This window comes from Oncorhynchus masou, chromosome 24, assembly GCF_036934945.1.
Source record: "Oncorhynchus masou masou isolate Uvic2021 chromosome 24, UVic_Omas_1.1, whole genome shotgun sequence".
NCBI lineage: Eukaryota > Metazoa > Chordata > Actinopteri > Salmoniformes > Salmonidae > Oncorhynchus > Oncorhynchus masou.
The window spans coordinates 56958227-56981908 of record NC_088235.1 but is presented as its reverse complement, the minus strand read 5'-3'; the positions used below and the strand labels follow the sequence as shown (position 1 = coordinate 56981908).

Here is a 23682-nt window from a genome sequence, read left to right as displayed (position 1 = left end):
GTGAGCAGAGTGTCTGCCGGATGCTGGTCGGGGCGAACAAATCCTTTTCCCTGTCACTGGGCTGCCCACTAATCTAATCTAATGCCACATGTCAGATCGATTTGTGTATGCTTATAGGGTACAAGTCCCTGCAAGGCATGCAGACAGCTACTGCAGGGGGTCCGCGGCCAGATCTCAAAATATATTTAAAAATACATGTTTATGAATATTATTAAAAACAGATTAAACATATTGTGGCAAAGGGAATAAGTTGAGGGTGCAATACAGTATTATGGATCTAGAATTTCTGTTATTTCCACAGTATTCCACCAATTATCAATGTTTTCAACTCAATACTTCATGTTTTCCCCAAAATAAATACATTAAAAAATATATTTTTTTTTTTCTTCACATGCTTTAAAATGGCAAAGTTCTCCTTCTGCCTCATGGAAAAATGTGTCGAATTTCAGGATATTAGCTTTAAAACTGCATAAAATAAAGATCTGTCACATGACAAAATGTGTAGAATTTCAGGAAATTTGCTTGAAAACTGCAAAATTCTCTCTGATACCAAGAGGAGGGCCTTTAAAATGTTCCTTCCCAGGGCCAGAGACTTGGTTTGTCTGGCCATGCACTGTCAAAAAGTCATAGAAAAACTCTAAGTATGCTATTTTTACCTCACTCGAGTTGTGTTCTGATTATGAGGGGGTCCCCAATGAATTAGGCATCACAAAAAGCATCCCCAGCCCCCAAAAAGTTTAGCAACCCCTGCAATATGGAATAGAATGTGTAAGAGCGAATGTGACTGTGTGATTAATTTTATATGGCTGGTTATGGCTGCCTGGTTTAACAGATTTAATAAAAGGTCTCATAATGGATGTGTCATCAATAATCTCTGTTTTGGATGTGAAGCATTGCAATCTGTTTAACCCAAAAACTAGAGAAAGCCAATTACATTACTCGTTGGGCATGTTGCAGATGTACCTGCTAAATCAGGCTTCACACGTAACTGACATAATTATCGTTGCCTGTCATGGTTGCCCTTTCCTCTTTCGTGAAAAGTAAATAACACTCTAAATCAACTATTCAAATACCTATTTATTTTACTGAAATGTATGTCCCTCAGTTTTATGCCATTGGTGTTACCGCCTTGAAATTCACAGATGACAGTACAAAGATATACAAGGACGTTGAGCATTCTCTCCATTGGCGAACTGCTACTGGGGAAGAGGTCTGTCTATATTAAATACAATTATTAGCTAATCACACCCTTTTAGTATGTCATACATTTGAGGATTCCATTCATCATTTGGTGTGTGTAAATTCAAAAGTGTCACTTGGTGGAAGTTAAATGAAGCATTAGTGGCCTCCACTAATAATTAAGTGATTAAGCTACTATATTAGTTCTTTTAGAATGGGAAGATGTGCCCAAATACATTTAAATAATACAAATCTAGAAAAATTGAGTTGACAATGCTTGCGGTCTAATTTATGATTGTATTTGTCATCAAAAGTTATTTGAATATTAATGTTGCCACTGTGGCTTATGATAGGAGGCCGGGTTCAAAAGCAAGGGGACAAAAGAGTTGTTATGGAGACTGAGGAAAACAAAAAGGGTACTCATGTCCGCCTCCCCCCCCCCCTAATTTGCACTTGCATATGCAGCCTCCCCTGTAGGTTCTTCACCCACACGTAGTCCACAGGTCTGTTTATAGCAGGCCCATTGTCCTTCGCACCCAGATAATAATCTCTCATCAGCAGCAGTTTTCCCAAATGGAAATAAAACCACCACAAAGACACAAAATGTCCTTCCTCTCATATCAGCAATTTCCTTTCAAACAGCAATGACACACTTTTATTTTCCTTATCACGTTGGCATTTCATTATTTATTCTTGGTCCTTTGAGCTCCAACGTGCAGCTTGTCAATCAGGCAAATGCAGTGTTAGCCTGGTCATATCCTTGTCTGAACTTCTCAAGTGGAGGCTCTCTGTGGGATCGCAGGTGCTACTAAGCTCTCTGGAACTTCTCAATCCTGACTTGCCTGATTAACCCCTGGCATTTACTTTGCTTACATTAGGAGCTGATTGGAGCCCGTAGGTAAACAGCAACACAGTGTATTAGTCTGGTCCAACCACAGTGTATTAGTCTGGTCCAACCACAGTGTATTAGTCTGGTCCAACCACAGTGTATTAGTCTGGTCCAACCAGTGTATTAGAACATCCCCTGCCAACCAACCCATTGAACCCTACCAGAGCAGACATGGAGCCAGTCCCATAGCAACCCCCTCCAGAACCAGTCTCTTCATTTGTCTCTTAGCCTTCCTGTGTACTATCAGAGTTTTGGATCAGAGGAAATGCAAACTGCAGCAGAAAAAAATTCTAAGAAAATAAATTACCATCAATTTATTTCATACTGAATGAAGTTAAACTGAGGAGAAAAAACATGGCCCTTGTCAGAGGAATATAAGCTGATCATAAAACTAAACAGTTCTCCTTCAGCTCATCTGAGCAGTTTGCCAACTAGTGTGATCTATTGTAGGCTATAGCCTAAGATCCATCTGCTGTGAGTTTATACCGGTACTAATAAAACAAACATTGATTTGCTGTGCCACAGCAAAAATCAATATATTTCTTTCTTTATTTTTCTCCAACATCATAGTATTTCTACCAAACTTAGTTTTAATAAACTTGTGTTATGCTTTTCTTCAGTAAATAGATCTGTTTGGGTACAACAACAGCTTTCTAAAGGTTATGTAGTTCTTTGTGGCACTGTGGCAGTCAAACCTGCCTGCGCATGAAACACAGAGCATCGCATTCGGTTAATTTCCTCACAGTATTGATGTTTCTTTCAAAACCTGGGACAATTCTGACATATAACAGCAAATAACGTGAGGTCATTCACGCACGAATGAGTGATGCTGTCCAAGGCATCAGATGAAGGCATTCCGAGCCCAAATGACAGGAAGTCAGTAATGTGGTTGTGGCGAGGTCTGTCATGCTCACCCTCCGAGGTGAATCGATTGTAAATTCAATGATGATAACAAACAGCCTACGAGACCTGGTGTCTGTGTCTGCAAGGTGGGAACAGATTAAAGACACACAGCTGTAAACAGAATTATAGTGGGCCATTTATTGGCCACACCTAGGAGGAAGGCGCTGATAAGTGTCACACAATCCGACAGTCAATTTGTTTGCCATGTAACAGATAGAGGTGACAGCAGTTCTCCAATGGCTAGATCATCAACTATCCCCACTGGGTTAAGAAATAAAAGTATTTTACTGGCTTTTGAGAGAGTTGATGCATGTCAATCCATTTTCCACATACATTTTCGATCCATTAATATGTGTCAAAGGAATTTTTGTTACCTACAGTGGTTCATCCTTTAAAAGTTGCAGCGCACTGCGGTGCAGCTTGCATGGTGCCGCAGAATTTTAAGCCACGTTATTTACGTGTGAATCACTGGTAGCATTAATGCTAGTTAGTGCTAGTTTGCCCACCAGAGGGCATATTTGAGAAGCATTTGATAGCCTTCAATAGTGGCTGTACTAGAGAATTTAAAACCTTTTTTGTAAGAACATAGTATGCGGGACAGATTTTAAGAAAAGTTGCTTGTTTAATTTGATTCATAATATGAGGTTTCCACGTGCGGGCACGTGGGAGACCGGGGTTCAATTCCCCGACAGGGAGGAAGGAGTAGGCTGTCCTTGTAAATAAGAATGTGTTCTTAACTGACTTGTCTAGTTAAAGGTTACACGAGCGTAACATTTTTATTCCCTAATTTTCTAATTGTAATCTAACCAATACTCAAACGGAAATTCAGTGAAAATAAAAATCTAATTGATTTATCAAGACCAGTCCCCATGCTTGTTTCAGAGCAGTGCGATACTGTGCTAAAATAGTTGTAGGCTATTGCTTCAAATTCTATTGCTTCTAACTTCAATATGCTCTTTAAATAAATAAGACCTACACCACTTTTAACAGCACATTACTCAACACTAGTGAGACTCATGTCGCCTACGGTTGGCCTTCAGTATATCTAAAAATATGACTTCTCTCCGTTAATAATTAAATAGAGGATTGGAGGATATTTCTGTAATTCAGTGATATTTATTCCCATAGTAACTCATTATGGAGCCATAACTAAATAAACATTTGCATTTTGAAAGAGTATTTTTATAATTAATTTATTAACAAAAGCATAAAGATGCCATTATTAGTTACATTGTTTTAGGTTAAACGTGCAGACTGGCACTAAGAACAAACAGCTAGAACGTTTCCCAAGTCAGCGGCATTATTAGTGCAATGCCTCAAAGTGTTGCCAGTGTGGCGATGTGGGGGTCCTTCCTTCCCTCCCTCCCTCCCTCCCTCCGGGCTAGGTCGGTCTTCTGTGCACGGCTCTGCGGCCCATCCCGTGGCCCCTGCCCCCCTGCCCCCGTGCCTTGAACCTCACACGCTTTCAGTGGATACAGCAGGAGAACTGCAAGGCAATCCCATTGTGCGCCACTCGGGAGCCATGACCGATATATAATAACAGGGTTAATAATATATCTGTGAGAATATCCAACGGGCTTTTATATAATTCTAAACTAATAAATAATAGCTTTGTTCAAAAAAATAATATTTTGGAGATGATTTTGTATTCAAATAACGTAAAATGAGCGAGAAAAAGGCCATTCTTGAACATGGGGTGAGACATCATTACTAATTTGTAAATAAAGCTAGTTTGTTATTTTGAATTATTTATTTATGTTTTTAGAGGGAGAGAAACCAAAAACCTACAGTCATCTCATGTGACTCCCAGTCGAGGCCGGCTCAGGTATTGAACCAGCACCTGTAGCAACACAGCTTGCACTACTATGCAGTGTCTTAGACAGTTGTGCCACTCAGGCGCTGTATAACGTGACCGATCGGGAGTGGCCTACAGTAAGAGCAAAATAATCCTAACAAAATAAAATAATAAAAACCTTAGTGTAACAACAGTTTTAGTAAGTAATACTGAAGTCGTGCACAATTATCAGTTTATATTTAGGTTTACGTCACCCATTCATTGTCAGAGACACAGTAGGACACAAAAGCATAATCGGTGCTCCAACTCCCCCGTGCGCTAGTCTGGAGCAATGAAGTGGTGACGCAGGGTACCGTCCTAAACAACACATTACCTAAGTCCCGCAGCATAATCACAAAACTTTTAGTGGTGCAACCACTGTATATTATCACTGTCCCTCAGGGAATTGAATAGCCACACCAACACGATGAAAGCAACTAAAAAATACCTGATAAACCATCTACTTTTTCACATCCTGTCCATGTAAATCAAGCATTTGCCTCAAGACAAGAGCTTGATAGCTCTGCCACACAACAAAGGAGCCAGTAAGTGCACTGTGTATACCTGACCTTTATGGTGGAGTTTGGGGTTGTGTGCAGCCCATCGCCTGAATGAACCTCATCTTTGCAGGGCAGAATGAGCAGGGGCAGGCGGAGAGAGAGAGAGAGGGAGACAGACCTGTCCATTGACTGCCTTTCATCAGCTGTCAGTGCGAGCCATGCACAAGGTGGATTAAAAGAGACAGGAACGCACACACGCCGGAGTGGAACATCAAACAGTGGGGAGTGAAGAGGTGCGTCAGAGTATCTCTGATGACACCAATGGACACAGGAAGTGCTCCCTTTCGATCGCTCCAAACCAGCACTGGTGAGATGCTGAAGGCCAGACTGCAGAGATGGACACATGGAGTTGTTCCAGGTGAACTGGCAAAATGAGAGAGGATCCTTTGTGAAAACAGGATGCAGAAAAATGACAGGTTAAGGCGTCCGCATGCTTCCCATGTGAAACAGTTTGTGCATCTATTATGATGGCATTTTGTGATGTTATTTGTTCGTTTTGGTCTTTGGCAAGGTTTTTTTCCGACTGTTTGGGCAAACACATTTTTCATGAGGCTATCCACAGTTTGATAGCCGAAGTCTCCGCCCGTTCGTCAGTGATTGGTCAACAGTAGGGATTCTTCAATTAAGTGTGTTGTCATTCAAGGAGGGAAGATGCGTTTTCATGCATATTTCTTAAATTGAGAAATACTGCACCAAACATCTTAGTTGGAGGTAACACTGTGTGACTAAGACCTACTCCTAAAAAACAACAAAATTACAGATTTCTTGAGATATCTTAGATCATTAGTGTCCAGGACATTGATCGCGGTCGACCCGTCAATTGCAACGTTCTTTCTAGTAGACCGCATAAAAGTTTCAAAATGTATGCACAATTTATTTTATTTTTTTGGGCAATTCAGCGTTACCATCGAGTCTGCTTAAATATAATGAGGTCCACTGTTCTGAAGCACCATATGCTTTGCTTACAGGTTAGCTTCTTTCTCGAATACTACTGCACAGCCAAAATATTTTTTCATTTTTTAAACGGCATAATAGACATACAATTGGACCAACCCGCGGCACTATAGCTGCTACATTTGTTTTCCAAACTGTAACTACCATAGCACCCGTCTGAAGTTAGTATGTTTACATTTCCACGCTTGCGAGACCTGTAACAGAATATTATTTGTTCTTCCAGTGGTAGTTGTTATTTTACTATGTTTTTTTTTCTATGAACATGAGGTTCCATTTTTAATATGAATGCTGGACCAAGCAGCAAGAAATCGAAAATCTACCACTTTCACAGTGAGTGGGAGGAAGATGATTTTTTTCCAAATTCAAAATGTGTGTCTGATCTGCTATTCAAACATAGCTCTTGCTAAGAAGGGAAATGTCGAGAGGCATTTCAAAACTGTTCACAAGAAATATGAAAGTGACTTTCCAGCTCAAAGTGAACTACGTAGGAGAAAAGAGTTGAAGTCTCAACTAGCTGCCCAACAATCAATCTTTACAAGGCCCAACTCAAAATCAAAGGCAGCCACGACTCCATCAATCCGGGTGAGTCGCATACTAGCAAAGCACAATAAACCGTTCCAGGATGGAGAAATGCTGAGAGGCCTTTTTAGAGGCAGCAGAAAAGTAGATCGTATGTAACTAAAGTCTGGGCACCCCTGTCTCAGATGAATTCAGACTATTTTGAGGAAGTGTATACTGGCTACGGCATCTCAAGGGGGACAAACAGTACTAGTGCCTATTTATTCTCATTTTTCAAGCGAAGGTCTTTTAAGGGAGTACAGACATTCAGCCGAGTTCTGCTTGGAGCAAACCAAACCTAGTGTGCAGACAGACGCCTTTACAGTGAAAAGTGAGGAAATGTCTTATTGATTATTCGTGAAAGACGGGGAGGGACAGAAACACAGAAAAAGGCTGAATAAAAGAAACAAAATCGCAAGGAAATAAAAGCAGACAAGCCCTCTAGGTCATTGGAATTAAGGATGCCCAGTGCCCAGTGATCACCTTTACATCTTGTCTTGTTTTTGACACTCAGTCTGTGGGGAACTCCTCTGAACGAGCTGTGCGTGCACAGTACTACGTCTAACTGTGTACAGACAGACTCACTAGTCTCCAGCCAGCTGAAGAGAGTGAAGCTCAGAGAGACAGCTCCTAACTCCAGCCAGAGACATTGTCTGCCTGTGTCATTCCCATGACCAACAGCAATGATGATGGAGAGTGAGAGAGATGTAGAGATGGACTGCTCTGTGGTGAGAAACGCTGTGTACTTTCGCAGTGTCATGATCTCCTAACCACTGGGCTGAGGTGATCCTATCGACAGAGCAGTGCATTTCCCTTCATGTGTAGTAAAAAATAAGTGTGTGCGTGTGTGTGTGGAGGAGGGGGGGGTGCAGTGCTGAACCCGGACATCCTTTGTCATTGAGGAGAACTAGACATCAGTTCTTAGACATAGCCATTCAGCCAATCACTTTCTAATCTAAGCACACACCTTCAGGCACATTTGGACAACAGAAGGACCATGTAAAGAAAATTGTTTTAAAAATCTAGTTTAAATCAATTGGTTATTTACCATTAACATTTTGGTACTAAAGAGATGGACAGGTACACACACAAATATGAAAGCATATGTAGAAAACACATACAGACACACGTTATCTGGTAGGCTGTCAGAAAGCATCAGCACTCGGGAACATTTGATGTCTGATGATGGAATCAATGGGGCAGATGTGCAAACACGTAAGGCGGAGCAGTCTGCACCACAGGCCTCCTGTCACTAATAAACCCAGCCCAGCTTGGTCATGGAAAAAGGCTAAATTTACCCAAGCGTCCGCAACATTTCCTCCCCCTACACATATTGAGACGGGTAGATGACACAAAAGGGGTATGTCTGGGTATTATGTGATGGCAGGAAGGAGTGTGAAGGGAGCGAGCCCCCCCTCTAGTCTACAATAGGAAGGGAAACGCATCTAAAAATCAATATTAGGAATGCAAACCGTGCTATAACTCGATGTAGGGGAGGGTGGTCAAGGTGAGAGTAAAACGGAAGCAGATAGCTCAAACCTTATCCTGGTTTACAAACATTTACCAGTAAAATTACACTATACTCTAAGCTACAACAGTGACCACACAACTAGTATGAATGACAACACTATTTTCTTTCTGCAAACAGGTTATTCAAGAGCAGGCTTTGCAGCACTCTGCAATGGAAACCAGTGTTGTGCATGTCTTTTGTGTGAAACATCTACAGACAGCTGCAAATGGCTGTGAAAAACACTGTCAATAATATAATTTAGGAGCTTGAACCAATTCTCCTGGAAAAATGCTACTCTGAGGACAGAGCTGCTCAAGGGAGGAAGGGAGGGAGAGCGAGAGAGAAATTAGTTAAATCGCATGAAAACCATGGACATACGTGCCACACAAAGAGCCCAGTTCAGAGGAAAGTTGGGCCTCATCTCAGGCGATCATTCTTGGAAAAAAATGCAAAGGAATATTCAAAGAGAGAGAGAGTGACCTTTTTTCAGATGGTATCGCCTTTAATCCTTAGCATGGAGTCCTGTTGGGACACAAGCTGGAAGAGGCTGATAAAACAGCCTAAATGCCACTTTGCATCTGCATCTCTAGGTTGCATATTAATGGAGAGCTGGCAACAGATCTGTCTGTAGAGGAGCCATTAGAGGGACGCACCGGGCAAGTTGAACACTTTTACCTCAGCAGCTGCAGTTGAGGTTTTACATCGGAAGGAATGTTTGAGGAAAATGTGTTGTCGCATGTCTGTGATTCATAGCTTTTACAAAAATGGCTACTGCCTTCGGCTATCACTTGCACTATTACACACAGTGCATTCAGAAAGTATTCAGACCCTTAGACTTTTTCCACATTTTGTTAAAGCCTTAATCTGAAATTTAATTTGTTCCTCAATGTACACACAATACCCCATAATGACAAAGCAAAAACAGGTTGACATTTTTGCAAACATATTTTTTCTAAACACACCTTAAGTGTTAGTATTCAGACCCTTTGCTATGAGAATATAAATTGAGCTCATCCTGTTTCCATTTATCATCCTTGAGCTGTTTCTACAACTTGGAGTCCACCTGTGGTAAATTCAATAGATTGGAAATTATTTGGAAAGGCACACACTTGTGTAAGTAAGGTCCCACAGCTGACAGTGCATGTCAGAGCAAAAACCAAGCCATGAGGTTGAAGGATATGTCCGTATATCTGGGGAAGGGTACCAAATAAATGTCTGCAGAATTGAAGGTCCCCAAGAACACAGCGGACTCCATCATTCTTAAATATAATAAGTTTAGAACCACAAGACTCTTCCTAGAGCTGGCTGCCTAGCCATACTGAGCAATCAGGGGAGAGGGGCCTTGGTCAGGGAGGTGACCAAGAAACCAATGGTCACTCTGACAGAGCTCCAGAGTACTTCTGTGGAGTCAGGCCTTTATGGTAGAGTGGCCAGACGGACGCCACTCCTCAGTAAAAGGCACATGAGAGCCCGCTTGGACTTTGCCAAAAAGGCACCTAATGGACTCGCAGACCACGAGAAACAAGATTCTCTGGTCTGATGAAACCAAGATCGAACTCTTTGGCCTGAATGCCAAGCGTCACGTCTGGAGGAAACCTGGCACCATCCCTACGGTGAAGCATGGTGGTGGCATCATGCTGTGGGGACTGGGAGGCAGGGACTGGGAGAGAAGTCAGGATCAAGGGAAAGATGAACGGAGCAAAATACAGAGAGATCATTGATGAAAACTTGCTCCGGAGTCATCAGGATCTCAGACTGGGGTGAAGGTTCACCTTCCAACAGGACAATAACCCTAAGCACACAGCCAAGACAACGCAGGAGTGGCTTTGGGACAAGTCTCTGTATATGTTTGAGTGCCCCAGCCAGAGCCCGGACTTGAAACCAATCAAACATCTCTGGGGAGACCTGAAAATAGCTGTGCAGCAACACTCCCCGTCCAACCCGACAGAGCTTGAGAAGATCTGCAGAGGAAAATGGGAGAAACTCCCCAAATATGGGTATGCCAAGCTTGTAACCTCATACCCAAGAAGACTCGAGGCTGTAATTGCTGCCAAAGGTGCTTCAACAAAATACTGAGTAAAGGGTCTGAATACTTATGTAAGTGTCATATCAGTTTTCAAATGTTTAATACATTTGCTAAAATGTAAAAAATAAAATAAATAAAAAAGTCATAATGGGGTAGTTAGTGTGTGTAGCTTGATGAGGGAATTTTGCAATCAAATTTAGAATAAGGCTGTGTGGAAAAGGTCTGAATGCTTTCTGAATGCACTGTAAGCTACAGAGCAACAACAAAAACACAGTTTGAAGCAAAGCGTAAAACTCAAACAAGCTTAATATGGGAAAATGTAATGGTAGAGATATAATTAGGTCTCTCTCAAATTAATGTGGGTAAAATAAAAATTATGTTCATTGGCTCCCTCTTCAAAACAAACATCACACACGCACACAACTGTAATTTACAGATCATGTCATGCTAGAAAGCATGGCTTACTGAGAGGATACTCAGTAAATAAGGATTACTGAGACATTTATTGGAAGAGACGTAGCGAAGAACAAATGTTAGTGGCATTGCCCCCTGCTGGACAGGATGGAAGCTGCTCCTTTAATTACAATGAATGTGAAATAATTGTTCAGAGAAATTACCTCTTGAATGAAACTAAAATTAACTTTGAGCCAATACAAATGACAGTTCTACACACAGAAAGAAGCAGCGTTGGGATGTGTGAGCGGTGGAGTCAGCAATTAGCCTAGACTTGACATTTCAGTCCCAAATGGTCGTTAGGCGTTACTTCCGAAAAACCCCAATGTGAAAATGCTAATATCTCTGAATTGCTGCAATTAGAAAAGGTTTGCTCTAAGGCCTGATTATGTGTTTTCTTTCAAAATGTTACTGGGGGTAATTGACTTCTCAGATGGGGGAAGTTAAAACATTTGTGTCAATAGATCAAGTATGTCATGCTTCTTCTCTAATGGCTATGGTCTCTATCATGTTAATATCTGTGAATAAAAATTTATAAAAATCAGTGAAACCGATAAATGTCACCATTAGGTGTTTTGTATTTAGCAAATTAACGTTTCACAAACGTACCTCATCTATAAGAGTTAATACACCATTGCCAAAATGTGACAATTGATTTGGACCCCAAAAATAACATGGAGCACCGATACGATACTTTGTTTGTTATTCTTCTTAAGGAAAACGGTTCCCCTTGTTGAACATGGGGGATCAAACGTGTCAGTAGCCTTCTGGCTTTTTGTCGGAAACAAATAGGCATTCAACTCGGGTGGTCTTTAAGAAAGATGGCTGCTGTTTTACATGGGGAGGGGGGGGACAGTATCTTAAGAGAAGCCCACCGTTTTGATGGAGCTGCGCGTCTTCTCCTTCCACTCATGGCTGCTCAGCTCAAAGGTGCAGTGCACGTAGGTCTCTCTGTCATACGAGCCCAGGATAAACAGCCTGAAGGAGAAATTACAGAACAAAAAGCTCATTTGGACAGTACATCATTGCGGATTCTCCTGGTCTCCCTATGTATAGTGCATAGCCTACTGTATGTAAACCTGTTGATGCCACTATGTTTTCTGGCGCTACTAAGATGTATCAGAGAGACCCCTGACCAATGGTTGCAATGATACTTAAGCAAACAAACACTGTCAAGGCTATTGCTGCCCCCTGGTGTAGTGATGACAATACACAAGAAAAGCATAAACTACTGTAGTATAGCAGTAGTATCTGCACATTTGAAGTGTTGAGCTATTTACACTCCCGTAATTATTTATTTTGGATGGTGAAGATAAAATGTTTCATATGAGGAGACAGTACAGAATGTCACCTTTTATTTGAGGGTATTTTTTTATACATACCCGTTTTACAGCACTTTATGTATCTCGTACCCCAATTTGAAGGTGTCATAAGTATTTTTACAAATGTACTTGTGTATAAAAGTAGTCAAGCGTTGTATTTGGTCCCATATTCCTAGCACAAATTGACTACATCAAGCTTGTGACTCCACAAACTTGTTGGATGCATTTGCAGTTTGTTTTGGTTGTGTTTCAGATTATGATGTGCCCAATATAAATGAATGGTAAATAATGTATGGTGTCATTTTGGAGTCTTTTTTTATTGTAAATAAGAATGGAAAATGTTTCTGAACACTTCTACATTAATGTCATGCTACCATGGATAATCCTGAATACTGATGAGAAAGTTAGGCGCACAAAGATCATACTCCCAAGACATGCGAACCTCTCACCATTATCAATAACAGGGGGTTAACATTTTTTTTTTTTGGGGGGGGGGGGTATAATATTTATGCCTGTAACTTTCTCGCTCATCATTATTTAAGACTGATTCATGATTATCCGTAATCATGGTAATATCCACATTGTGTTCAGAAACATTCTATTCTTATTTACAATAAAAGTGACTTCAAAAAGACAATATATTATTTTCCATCCATTTCTATTAGGCACAACATAATCCGAAACACAACCAAAATAAACTGCAAATGCATCCAACAATTTTGCCGAGTCACAAGCTTGATGTAGTCATTGTGTGATAGAAATATGGGAGCAAATACTACACTTGACTACTTATGACACCTTCAAATAGGCGGTACTGGATACATATAGTTCTTTCTTTCATAAAGTTCTTTCTAAACAGTAAAACAGTTATATAAAACAACCTCAAAAAAAGGGTGACATTCTGTAGTGTCTCATATGAAACGGTTCATCTCAAATCCAAAATGCTGGAGTATAGGGCCAAATGAAACGTTTTTGCTTCACTGTCAAATCAATACATAGGAGAGTATTCTTGTGTATTGTGGGATTCATTTCTACAATATACAGTACGTAGACCTATTTGAAATTGATGGTTTCAAAATGTAAATTTTTTTAAACTTAATTTTATGGTCATAAAAATACAACTGACAAGTGTTTAAAAAAGCAAATAAAAGAAACGGTAGTAACCTTTTTTTATTTTCCCCAATTAGACCACTGGATAAACCCATTACTTAAATCCATTGAGTCCCCAATTACTGTATACAACAAGCGCAGTATTTATGCAAGATGTGTGGATTCTGGATTAACAATATACTGACTATGTCTCCATCTGGTGGTGGTAGACAGCACATTTTACACAGACTTGATAACTTAATACTGTCACGGACTGATTGCAAATCTTCGAGCTCCTCTCTGAATTTGGGTAAAAGCCGACCACTAAAACTTTGGACACTCTTCTTCTGTCTTGACCAGAGGTTTTCTTTATTTTTGCTATTTTCTACATTGTAGAATAGTGAAGACATCGAAATAATACGGTAATAACCAAAAAAAGTGTTAAACAAATATATATTTTAAATTTGAGATTCTTCAAAGTAGCCACCCTTTGCCTTGATGACAGCGTTACAAACTCTTGGCATTCTCTCAACCAGCTTCACGAGTTAGTCACCTTGGAATGTATTTAAATTAACAGGAGTGCCTTGTTAGAAGTTAATTTCTGGAATTTGTTTCCTTCTTAATGCTTTTGAGCCAACCAGTTGTGTTGTGACAAGGTAGGGGTGGTGTACAGAAGATAACCCTATATGGTAAAAGACCAAGTGATTTATAAATCAGTCAGTGACAGTATGGTAAGAACAGCTCAAATAAGCGAAGAGAAACGACAGTCCATTACTTTAAGACACGAAGGTCAGTCAACACAGAACATTAAGAACCTTGAAAGTGTCTTCAAGCAGTCACAAAAACCATCAAGTGCTTGATGTAACTTGTTAACTGCACTTCAGATTTCAGCCCAAATAAATTCTTCCCAGAGCTCAAGTAACAGACACATCTCAACATCAACTGCGTGAGGAAACTGCGTGAATCAGGCCACTAAGGACACCAATAAGAAGAGACTTGCTTAGGTCAAGAAACACGAGCAATAGACATTAGACCAGTGGAAATCTGCCCTTTGGTCTGATGATTCCCTAATTTGCGATTTTTGCTTCCAACGGCCATGTCTTTGTGAGATGCAGAGTAGGTGAACGGATGATCTCCGTATATGTGGTTCCCACCGTGAAGCATGGAGGAGGTGCTTTGCTGGTGACACCGTCTGATTTATTGAGAATGCAAGGCATACTTACCCAGTATGGCTACCACAGCATTCTGCAGCAGTACGCCATCTCATCTGGTTTGTGCTTTCAACCTACAGGCTGTGTAAGGGCTATTTGACCAAGAAGTGCTGCATGAGTGCTGCATCAGATGACCGGGCCTCCACAATCACCATTGAGATGGTTTGGGATGAGTTGGAATTCAGAGTGAAAGAAAAGCAGCCAACAAGTGCTCAGCATATGTGGGAACTCCTGAAAAAGCTGGTTGACAAAATGCCAAGTGTGCAAAGCTAATTTATTTATTGATTTTTTTTACTTTTATTGAACTAGGCAAGTCAGTTAAGAACAAATTCTTATTTACAATGATGGCCTAGGAACAGTAGGTTAACTGCCTTGTTCAGGGGCAGAACAACAGAGTTTTACCTTGTCAGCTCTGGGATTCGATCTAGCAACCTTCCGGTTACTGGCTCTTACCTCTAGGCTACCCTGCCGCTCCGTCATCAAGGCTTCTTTGAAGAAACTCAAATCTAAAATAGATTCTCATTTGTTTAACACTTTTTTGGTTACTACATGGTTCCATAGTTTTGAAGTCAACACTATTACTCCACAATGTAGGAAATATTTAAAAATAATAATAATAATTAAAAGTGAATGAGTAGGTGTCTCCAAGCATTTGACTGGTAACTATATTCATATAGAGCCTAGTGAAAGTCTACACACCCCTTGCACAGTCTTCACATTTTGATGCCTTACAATTACATCTGAAAAAAGAGATTAATTTGGATTTTATTCCTACAGATCAACACAACCTACTGCTCGTGGCAATGTCATTTCGCTAAGTTTACCTTTAAGGGCCTTGGTTGCAAACAGAATGGATGATTTGGAGTGGATTTTTTAACACCAGCTTTCTTCTTTTCATTTTGTCATACAGGCCAGTAATGTGGAGTGAAAGCAAAGTTGATCCTCTGTATTTCCAAGTATTGTGGTGGCAGCATCAGGTTATAGATATGCTCGTCACCTGCAGCGACTGGGGAGTTTGTCCGGATTTAAATATTAAAAAAGGTGCCCAGGTTAAAAGTTAGAGGAAAACCTACAGCAGTCTGAGTTTTATTTTTCAGCGGGAGAATTACACAGATTTTAACACCAAATTCAACGTTTGAATGTTGCTGTCCATCAATGATTCCCAACCAAATTGACTGAGCTTGAGCAATATTGACAAAAACTATAGCTGCTGTAAGAGTTGTGCTTAGTTGGCAAAATCTTATTCAAAATGAGTCACAGTTTAATTACTGCCAAAGCTTCTTCCACTAAATATTAACTCTGGGGTGTGAAAATATATGCATTCATATATGCAATGTGTATTTTGTATTAATTTGGAGGGGGAAAAAATTGACTTTGAAATCCCTTTTTAGATTGAATTTTAGACTTTCACTAGCGATGTATTTTGGACACATGGTAGGCAAGAAAAAGCAAGCATGCTATCATTACCTTTTAAGAGCTTTCTCACCGTCTGTTGGTAGCAACCAGACAGAAAGTAGCCAAAACTAAGAGAACATAAAGAACATGATAGGCAGTTTAAAGAGATCCTGTTGCAATTTGCAATCGATCAAATATTAATCTGGACCAGTGCACTGTTCATTTCAGGTCTATGTAGAATATCCTGATATTCCTCTGAATATCAACAACCTTTTTTCCTTAAAAATGCATTGCCTATCCCCCAAAAACTAAGACCTCGCAGTTTGGTTGCATTTGGCACCATCCCAATGGAATTCCACATAGACAAACCCAATATTGGGCACGGTAAGTTGAGGTGGATGGTTGTCATTGTCAGACATGTCTGGCTGGCCCAGTGAGGTAAGAGGGTATCCATTTGCAGCAGCTGTGAGGATAGGAGTGTCAGCCAGCCAGTCATAGCGTTGGCCTGGCCTCATAATGGGCAGGGACTGTGCATTATTAATGAGGAGCGGTTTCTGGATGTCCTACCGTCTGCAGCCACTCCACTACTATACCAGACCCAAGCACCATAAAGGCTTACACCACCGTCAGGAGAGGGTGGTGGAGACAGAGCTCAGACCCAGAGCTGGCATGTTTACACATTTTCATTGGCCCAGAGTAGGGCTCTGGAGGTCATGAAATTGTGTCATCTGGTTGTCATGCAAAAGTCTGCCGGTCTCACGGAAATTTGCAGCTAATTAACATAAATATGTTTAGCATCTCAAGGCCTCCGCGCATACAAGCCGCTGATGCATGCCTTTCCAACATCTACATTTAAAACAGTCTAGTAAATCAATTTAATATACACCATCACAATAAATCCATTATTTATTTTAGTCAGATCTAAAGGAAATTGCCCTCCTTTCGGCAAATCTGACCATGACTAAAACAGGAAACGCCTGTGCTCAGGTCTGTTCAACGCTGGTCTGACCAATCTGATTCCACGCTTCAAGATTGTTTCGACCACATGGACTGGGATATGTTCCAGATAGCATCGGACAACAACATTGATGTATATGCTGAGTTTATTAGCAAGTGCATCAGTGATGTTGTACCCACGGTGACTACTAAAACCTTCATCAACCAGAAACCGTGGATTGATGGCAGCATTCGTGCAAAACTGAAAGTGCGAACCACTGCTTTTAATCACGGCAAGGCAACCGGAAACATGACAGAATACAAACAGTGTAGCTATTCCCTCCGCAAGGCAATCAAACAAGCTAAGAGTCAGTATAGAGACAAAGTAGAGTCGCAATTCAACGGGTCAGACACGAGACGTATGTGCCAGGGTCTACAGTCAATCACGGATTACAAAAAGAAAACCAGCCAACCATGGGTCTCGACCCCGCCCTGTGCAACTGGGTCCTGGACATTCTGACGGGCTTCCCCCAGGTGGTGAGCGTTGGAAACAACATCTCCACCCCACTGATCCTCAACACTGGGGCCCCACAAGGGTGCGTTCCCAGCCCTCTTCTGTACTCCCTGTTCACCCATGACTGCGTGGCCATGCACGCCTCCAACTCAAATCATCAAGTTTGCAGACGACACTACAGTGGTAGGTTTGATTACCAACAATGACAAGACAGCCTATAGGGAGGAGGTGAGGGCACTGGGAGTATAGTGTCAAGAAAAATAAACTCACATTCAACATCAACAAAACGATAATGATGATCGTGGACTTCAGGAAACAGCGACGGGACAGTAGTGGAGAAGGTGGAAAGTTTTAAGTTCCTCGGCGTACACATCACAGACAAACTGAAATGGTCCACCCACAAGGACAGCGTTGTGAAGGCGCAACAGCACCTCTTCAACTGAAGAAATTTGGCACGTCACCGAAAACACTCAAACTTTTACAGATGCACAATCGAGAGCATCCTTTCGGGCTGTATCACCGCCTGGTACGGCAACTGCTCTGCCCACAACCGTAAGGCTCTCCAAAGGGTAGTGAGGTCTGCACAACGCATCATGGGGGGAAACTACATGCCCTCCAGGACACCTACACCACCCAATGTCACAGGAAGGCCAAAAATATATTCACTCGAGCCACTGCCTGTTCACCCCGCTATCATCCAGAAGGCGAGGTCAGTACAGGTGCATCAAAGCTGGAACCGAGAGACTGGAAAAACAGGTTCTATCTCAAGGCCATCAGACTGTTGAAAAGCCATCACAAACACTGAGTGGCTGCTGCCAACATACTGACTTAAATCTCTAGCCACTTTAATAATTACAAATTGTATGTAATAAATATATCACTAGTCACTTTAAACAATACCAGTTTATATAATGTTTACATACCCTACATTACTCATCTCATATGTATATACTGTACTCTATACCATCTACTGCATCTTGCCTATGCCTTTAGGCCATCGCTTATCCATATATTTATATGTACATATTTGTATTAGTTCCTTTACACTTGTGTGTATAAGGTAGATGTGAAATTGTTAGGGTATTTGTTAGATATTACTGCACTGTCGGAACAAGAAGCACAAGCATTTCGCTACACTTGCTTTAACATCTGCTAACCATGTGTATGTGAGCAATAAAAATTGATTTGGATAGACATTTTGGAAAGTAGCATAAGGTAACCACACCATCTGGTATGAATAATAATAATAAATACTGTCCACACTCAAAAGCGATTACTCTAATTTGTATAATTTTGGAGTATAGGCTAGACCAATTATGTACCAAAGGCATGTTAAAATCAGTTTAGTTTCTTGTTTTTCTGCCATGCGTAATATGCTGTAGGTTATATATTGTATAAAGGCAGAGTCATAATTCAGGGTTTTATTTCATGCTTGCGCTCATAAGCCTCTGCGGCTGTATAAGCCCTAATATGCCAATGTGTGTTTTGAATTAATCATCACCTTAGAAAGCACTGTTCCATTTCGTTGTGTTTCGTTACCATTTGCATTGCTGTCAGAGTGGTTAGATGGACAATAGAGCTAGTTCGGCCACTAGCAAGTTGGGTACTACTAAAGCATGTCCAGTGTGCATAAGAGGAGATTACCATGACTCAACAGTCACATGGAATTTTACTGCGGTCATGACTGTCGATGAGGTGGTGAAACAGTCACCGCAACAGCCCTAGCCCAGTGCAGAAGTGGGTGTGTTTCAGGAAGGGAGAGGAGACTTGTGAAGGGATACATCACCTACCCTGAGACAAAGGGCTGCTTTTTATGTGCGCCTTCTAACATGGAAACCAAACCAGCTACGCGCGTGCACCATCGTGCATAAAAATGTATTTTGTCCCCCCACACCAAATGCGATCACGACACGCAGGTTAAAATATCAAAAACAAACTCTGAACCAATTATATTAATTTAGCGACCGGTTGAAAAGCATTAAACATTTATGGCAATTTAGCTAGCTAACTTGCTCTTGCTAGCTAATTTGTCCTATTTAGCTAGGTTGCTGTTGCTAGCTAATTTGTCCTGGGATTTAAACATTGAGTTGATATTTTACCTGAAATGCACAAGGTCCTCTACTCCGCCAATTAATCCAAACATAAAATGCTCAACCAAATCGTTTCTAGTCATCTCTCCTCCTTCCAGGCCTTTTTTTCTCTTGACTTTATATGGCGATTGGCAACTTTTATAAATTAGGTGCATTACCAGCACTGACCTCGTTCATCTTTCAGTCAACCATGTGGGTGTAACCAATGAGGAGATGGCACATGGATAGCTGCTTCTATAAATCAATGAGGAGATGGGTGAGGCAGGACTTGCAGTACCATCTGCATCAGAAATAGAACTAACTTCTATTTTAGCCCTTGGCAACGCAGACGCTCATTGGCGCGTGCGAGCAGTTTTGGTGCAATAATTGAATAACATGCATGTCTAAATTTATTTTGCAACGCTCGCGCACACGGCGTGAGCGGTGTAGTCAGCCTGAAACTGTGGTAGGCATTGTCGCCCAAACGGATTAGGTTAGTTTGAGCAGGTGGTAAGTCAATCACCTGGTAAATATGTAGCCTTGCTGGTTAAGTTGATTAGTGCTGCATTTCCTTTCTGTGGCTAGAGAATAAAAGGCCTTGATTATTTATGAAGAGCAGGCTTGAACACCTAGCTTAGATACTAGTGACAAATGCAATGTCAAGATATAGTCCAGACATCTTAGGTCCTTTTAATACTTATGCAATAAAAGTGGTTTTCACCATAAGATATATCCTAACCTGTTAAGTAGCTCAAACCAGGCTAGAATACACACAGCGGGTGGCCTAATTTATGATTCTGCATAAAAAGTGCTGAACGTAGTGTGTGTTACATAAAGTATATAGTATCCCTGTGCAGAAAAGCTGTGGAGACCGCAGACAAACTGCGAGTACTGCTGAACTACTAATAATGATGATCAATAGCATTTCATTCTTATAAGTCTCATAGGCCTGTTAGGACCATAACACTAACTACATACAACACGGGAAGGGTTGACTTAGTTTGAGTATAATTATATTATTTGATATATTCTCTGATAAAAAGGGGGATTGCTGTAATGCATAGGGAAATACCACCCCACCCCCCACTCAAATATTACCAAGAATGCGTCATCCTACCTGCTACATTCAACGAGGGTGACCCTAAGCCGACCCTCAACCAATCCTGAGTCCTGAACAGTGAGGTCCAAGTCACAGGCGGAGGATCCAATGGAAGGTTGTACTTGGAACGGGAAGAAGGGTTTGTATCTGGAAAAACACAAAAAGGGAGACAATGAGTAAATTATTATACATTTGTTGTATACTGTTAGTGATTTCAGTGAGACTATAACTGTTGAGGGATTCTACACTTGAAAGAACTCGGGGCCGAACTGAAAACAAAATTTAGCTGTGTTTGACAAATCGAAGCATAGGCCTCTGGCTTTTCCATTGGGGGTAACATCTATGTTTCAGAGGATGATCTGCTGTTAGCCCACAGCAACAGATTAACAGACACAATCGTTAAGCATTTCTGCTTTGTCAGCATCCTCAGGATTGTCTCTCTTAAGTGACAGAAATACAGGCTCAGTGATAAAACTAGAGACAACCAACAGTCTAAAACGCATGCTAAAGCTGCTATTGACGGCTTCTTCACGACACCTACACATAAATAAAGCCACACAGTATTAGGACTACAGATATAAAAAGGAACAAAATAAAAAAATGCTCTGAATCAATGTGTGTAATAAATTAGTGTAATATGTTACATTGTAATTACAGGAATAATTACACAGTAATAAGGGCACTTCCTTGCTCAGAGAATGAATGGGTTGGAAAAGGGAATGAAGAAGACAATGAGAAGAAGAGATGAAGTAGAAAGAGAAATAAATAAATTTAGGAAATAAAAAGGCGAGATTGAGAGGATATGGAGTTGAAACATGAATGAGGGATGATGTAGAGATGAGGAAGATGGTGAGATGAGGAAAAGTAGGGGAAAGATGGAGAACAGATAGAAAAGAAATGTTAGAGATGCTATAGGAGCGTCTACAGGAGCCCCACTGTTCCAGTTGGCAGGCAGGTAGGAAAGGCAGGAGGAAATCCATATCCTGCTGGGATCAGATTATCTAACAAACCCTAGTTGTTTCCTGCTCTCGCTCCACAGCAGGGAGGCTGACCTCAACCAATGCGGGGCTGAGAAAGACACTCACAGCTTGGCTCTCCATCTCTCAGGCTCGCCCTAGCTCACACTCTTCTACTCACACACTGGCCCACTCTCCGAACATGACGTTCTCCTGCCCGTTGCTCGCACAACCTCTCCCTGACCATACACACAGACACCCTCACAAAATGTTTGGTCCCAGCACTGTGACTTCCGCAATTGGGTTTGGTCATTGGCTAAAAGCAGCAGTAAGGCAGATGGTTTATCCGTAAATAATGGGTTGTTGTAATTAGGTAATAAAAAGCATGAGCTGGCACTCACCCAAAATAGTTATTTGAGGTGCTGACTAATGGTGAGTAAACTGTATGCTATTAAATAAGAGAGCCTCACACTCCATATACAAGCTTCCAGTAATTAATTGGATAAAGCACCAACTGCGCAAAACAGTGACGCAGAAACGTTGGTGGTTCACACAATAAATTACTGGGAGCTTGAATATACAGTGTGCAACTCCCTTTACTCATTGTAATTAAGAACATCATGCTGTTTGGGACCACACGTATGCCTTTATTTTTGGCCCCTGATGCCATTTCTAGCCTGAAGCCCCTCGCATTCTAAACCAGATAAGATAGTGTAACTGTTCATAATAATCTAACATGGAAGATGTGAGATAGCCTAACCATAGACGTATTGAATAGAAAAAAGTATAACTCATTCTAGTTCTGTGAGCCTAACTCATCTCCAAAAGTCAAAGCAGGGAAACATAAAATCTCAAAATCAGCATGTCAATGTCCAACCAGAGGGAAAGAAAATAGACCACCTTTACTCCACACAGAGATGCGAACAAAGCTCTAAACCACCTTCCATTTGGCAAATCTGACCATAATTGTATCCTCCTGATTCCTGCTTACAAGCAAAAATTAAAGCAGGAAGCACCAGTGACTCTGTCTATACAAAAGTGGTCAGATGAAGCAGATGCTAAGCTACAGGACTGTTTTGCTAGTACAGACTGGAATATATGTTTTGGGATTCTTCCGATGGCATTGAAGAGTACAGCATATCAGTCACTGGCTTTATCAATAAGTGCATCAAGGACGTCATTCCCACAGTGAACGTAGATACCCCAAACAGAAGCCATGGATTATAGGCAACATTCACACAGAGTAGAGCTGCCGCTTTCAAGGAGCAGGATTCTAACCCGGAAGCTTATAGGAAATCCCGCGATGCACTCCGACGAACCACCAAACAGGCAAAGCATTAATAAAGGACTAAGATCGAATCATACTACATCGGCTCCGACGCTCGTTGGATGTGGCAGGGCTCGCAAACTATTACAAACTACAAAGGGAAGCACAGCCGAGAGCTGCCAAGTGACACGAGCCTACCAGACGAGCTAAATTAATTCTATGCTCGCATCGAGGCAAGTAACACTGAAACACTGAAGCATCAGCTGTTCCGGACGACTGTGTGATCACGCTCTCTGCAGCTGATGTGAGTAAGACCTTTAAACAGGTCAACATTCACAAGGCCACAGGGCCAGACGGATTTCCAGAACGTGTACTCCGAGCATGCACAACTCCAACACAATCATTAAGTTTGTCGATGACACAACAGTGGTTGGCCTGATCACCGATAACAATGAGACCTGACCGTGTGGTGCAAGAAGAACCACCTCTGCCTTAATGTGATCAAGACAAAAGGAGAGGTCTACTTTTAAAGTCAGACAGAGATGCTTGTTCTAGGTCCCAAGAAACAAAGAACTCTTCTGTTGAATATGACAATTTATCTTGATGGTTGTACAGTCCTCGGAGTTACTCTGGACCCTGATCTCTCTTTTGACCAACATATCAAGACTGTTTCAAGGACAGCTTTATTCCATCTATCTAACATTGCAAAAATCAAAAGCTTTCTGTCTAGAAATTATGCAGAAAATATAATCCATGCTTTTGTCACTTCTAGATTAGACAACTGCAATGCTCTACTTTCCACCTATCCGGATAAAGCACAAAAAAAACTTCAGTTAGTGCTAAACACGGCTGCTAGAATCTTGGCTAGAACCCAAAAAAAAAAAAATCATATTACTCCAGTGCTAGCCTCTCTACACTGGCTTCCTGTTAAACTTCTTAGGGCTGAGATCCCGCTAAC

The 23682-nt window shown here is 41.2% G+C and overlaps 1 protein-coding gene across 1 annotated transcript in view; it reads right to left on the bottom strand.

Moving 5' to 3' along the window:
• Nucleotides 1-23682, bottom strand: part of LOC135512365 (PDZ domain-containing protein 8-like) — a 71180-nt gene that overhangs the window by 17120 nt on the left and 30378 nt on the right. The window contains exons 2-3 of the mRNA XM_064934342.1: nucleotides 20520-20648; nucleotides 11742-11844 (exon numbers count right to left, since the gene is read on the bottom strand). Coding sequence (XP_064790414.1) covers nucleotides 11742-11844; nucleotides 20520-20648 — 232 coding nt within the window. The remainder of the gene's footprint in view (nucleotides 1-11741; nucleotides 11845-20519; nucleotides 20649-23682) is intronic.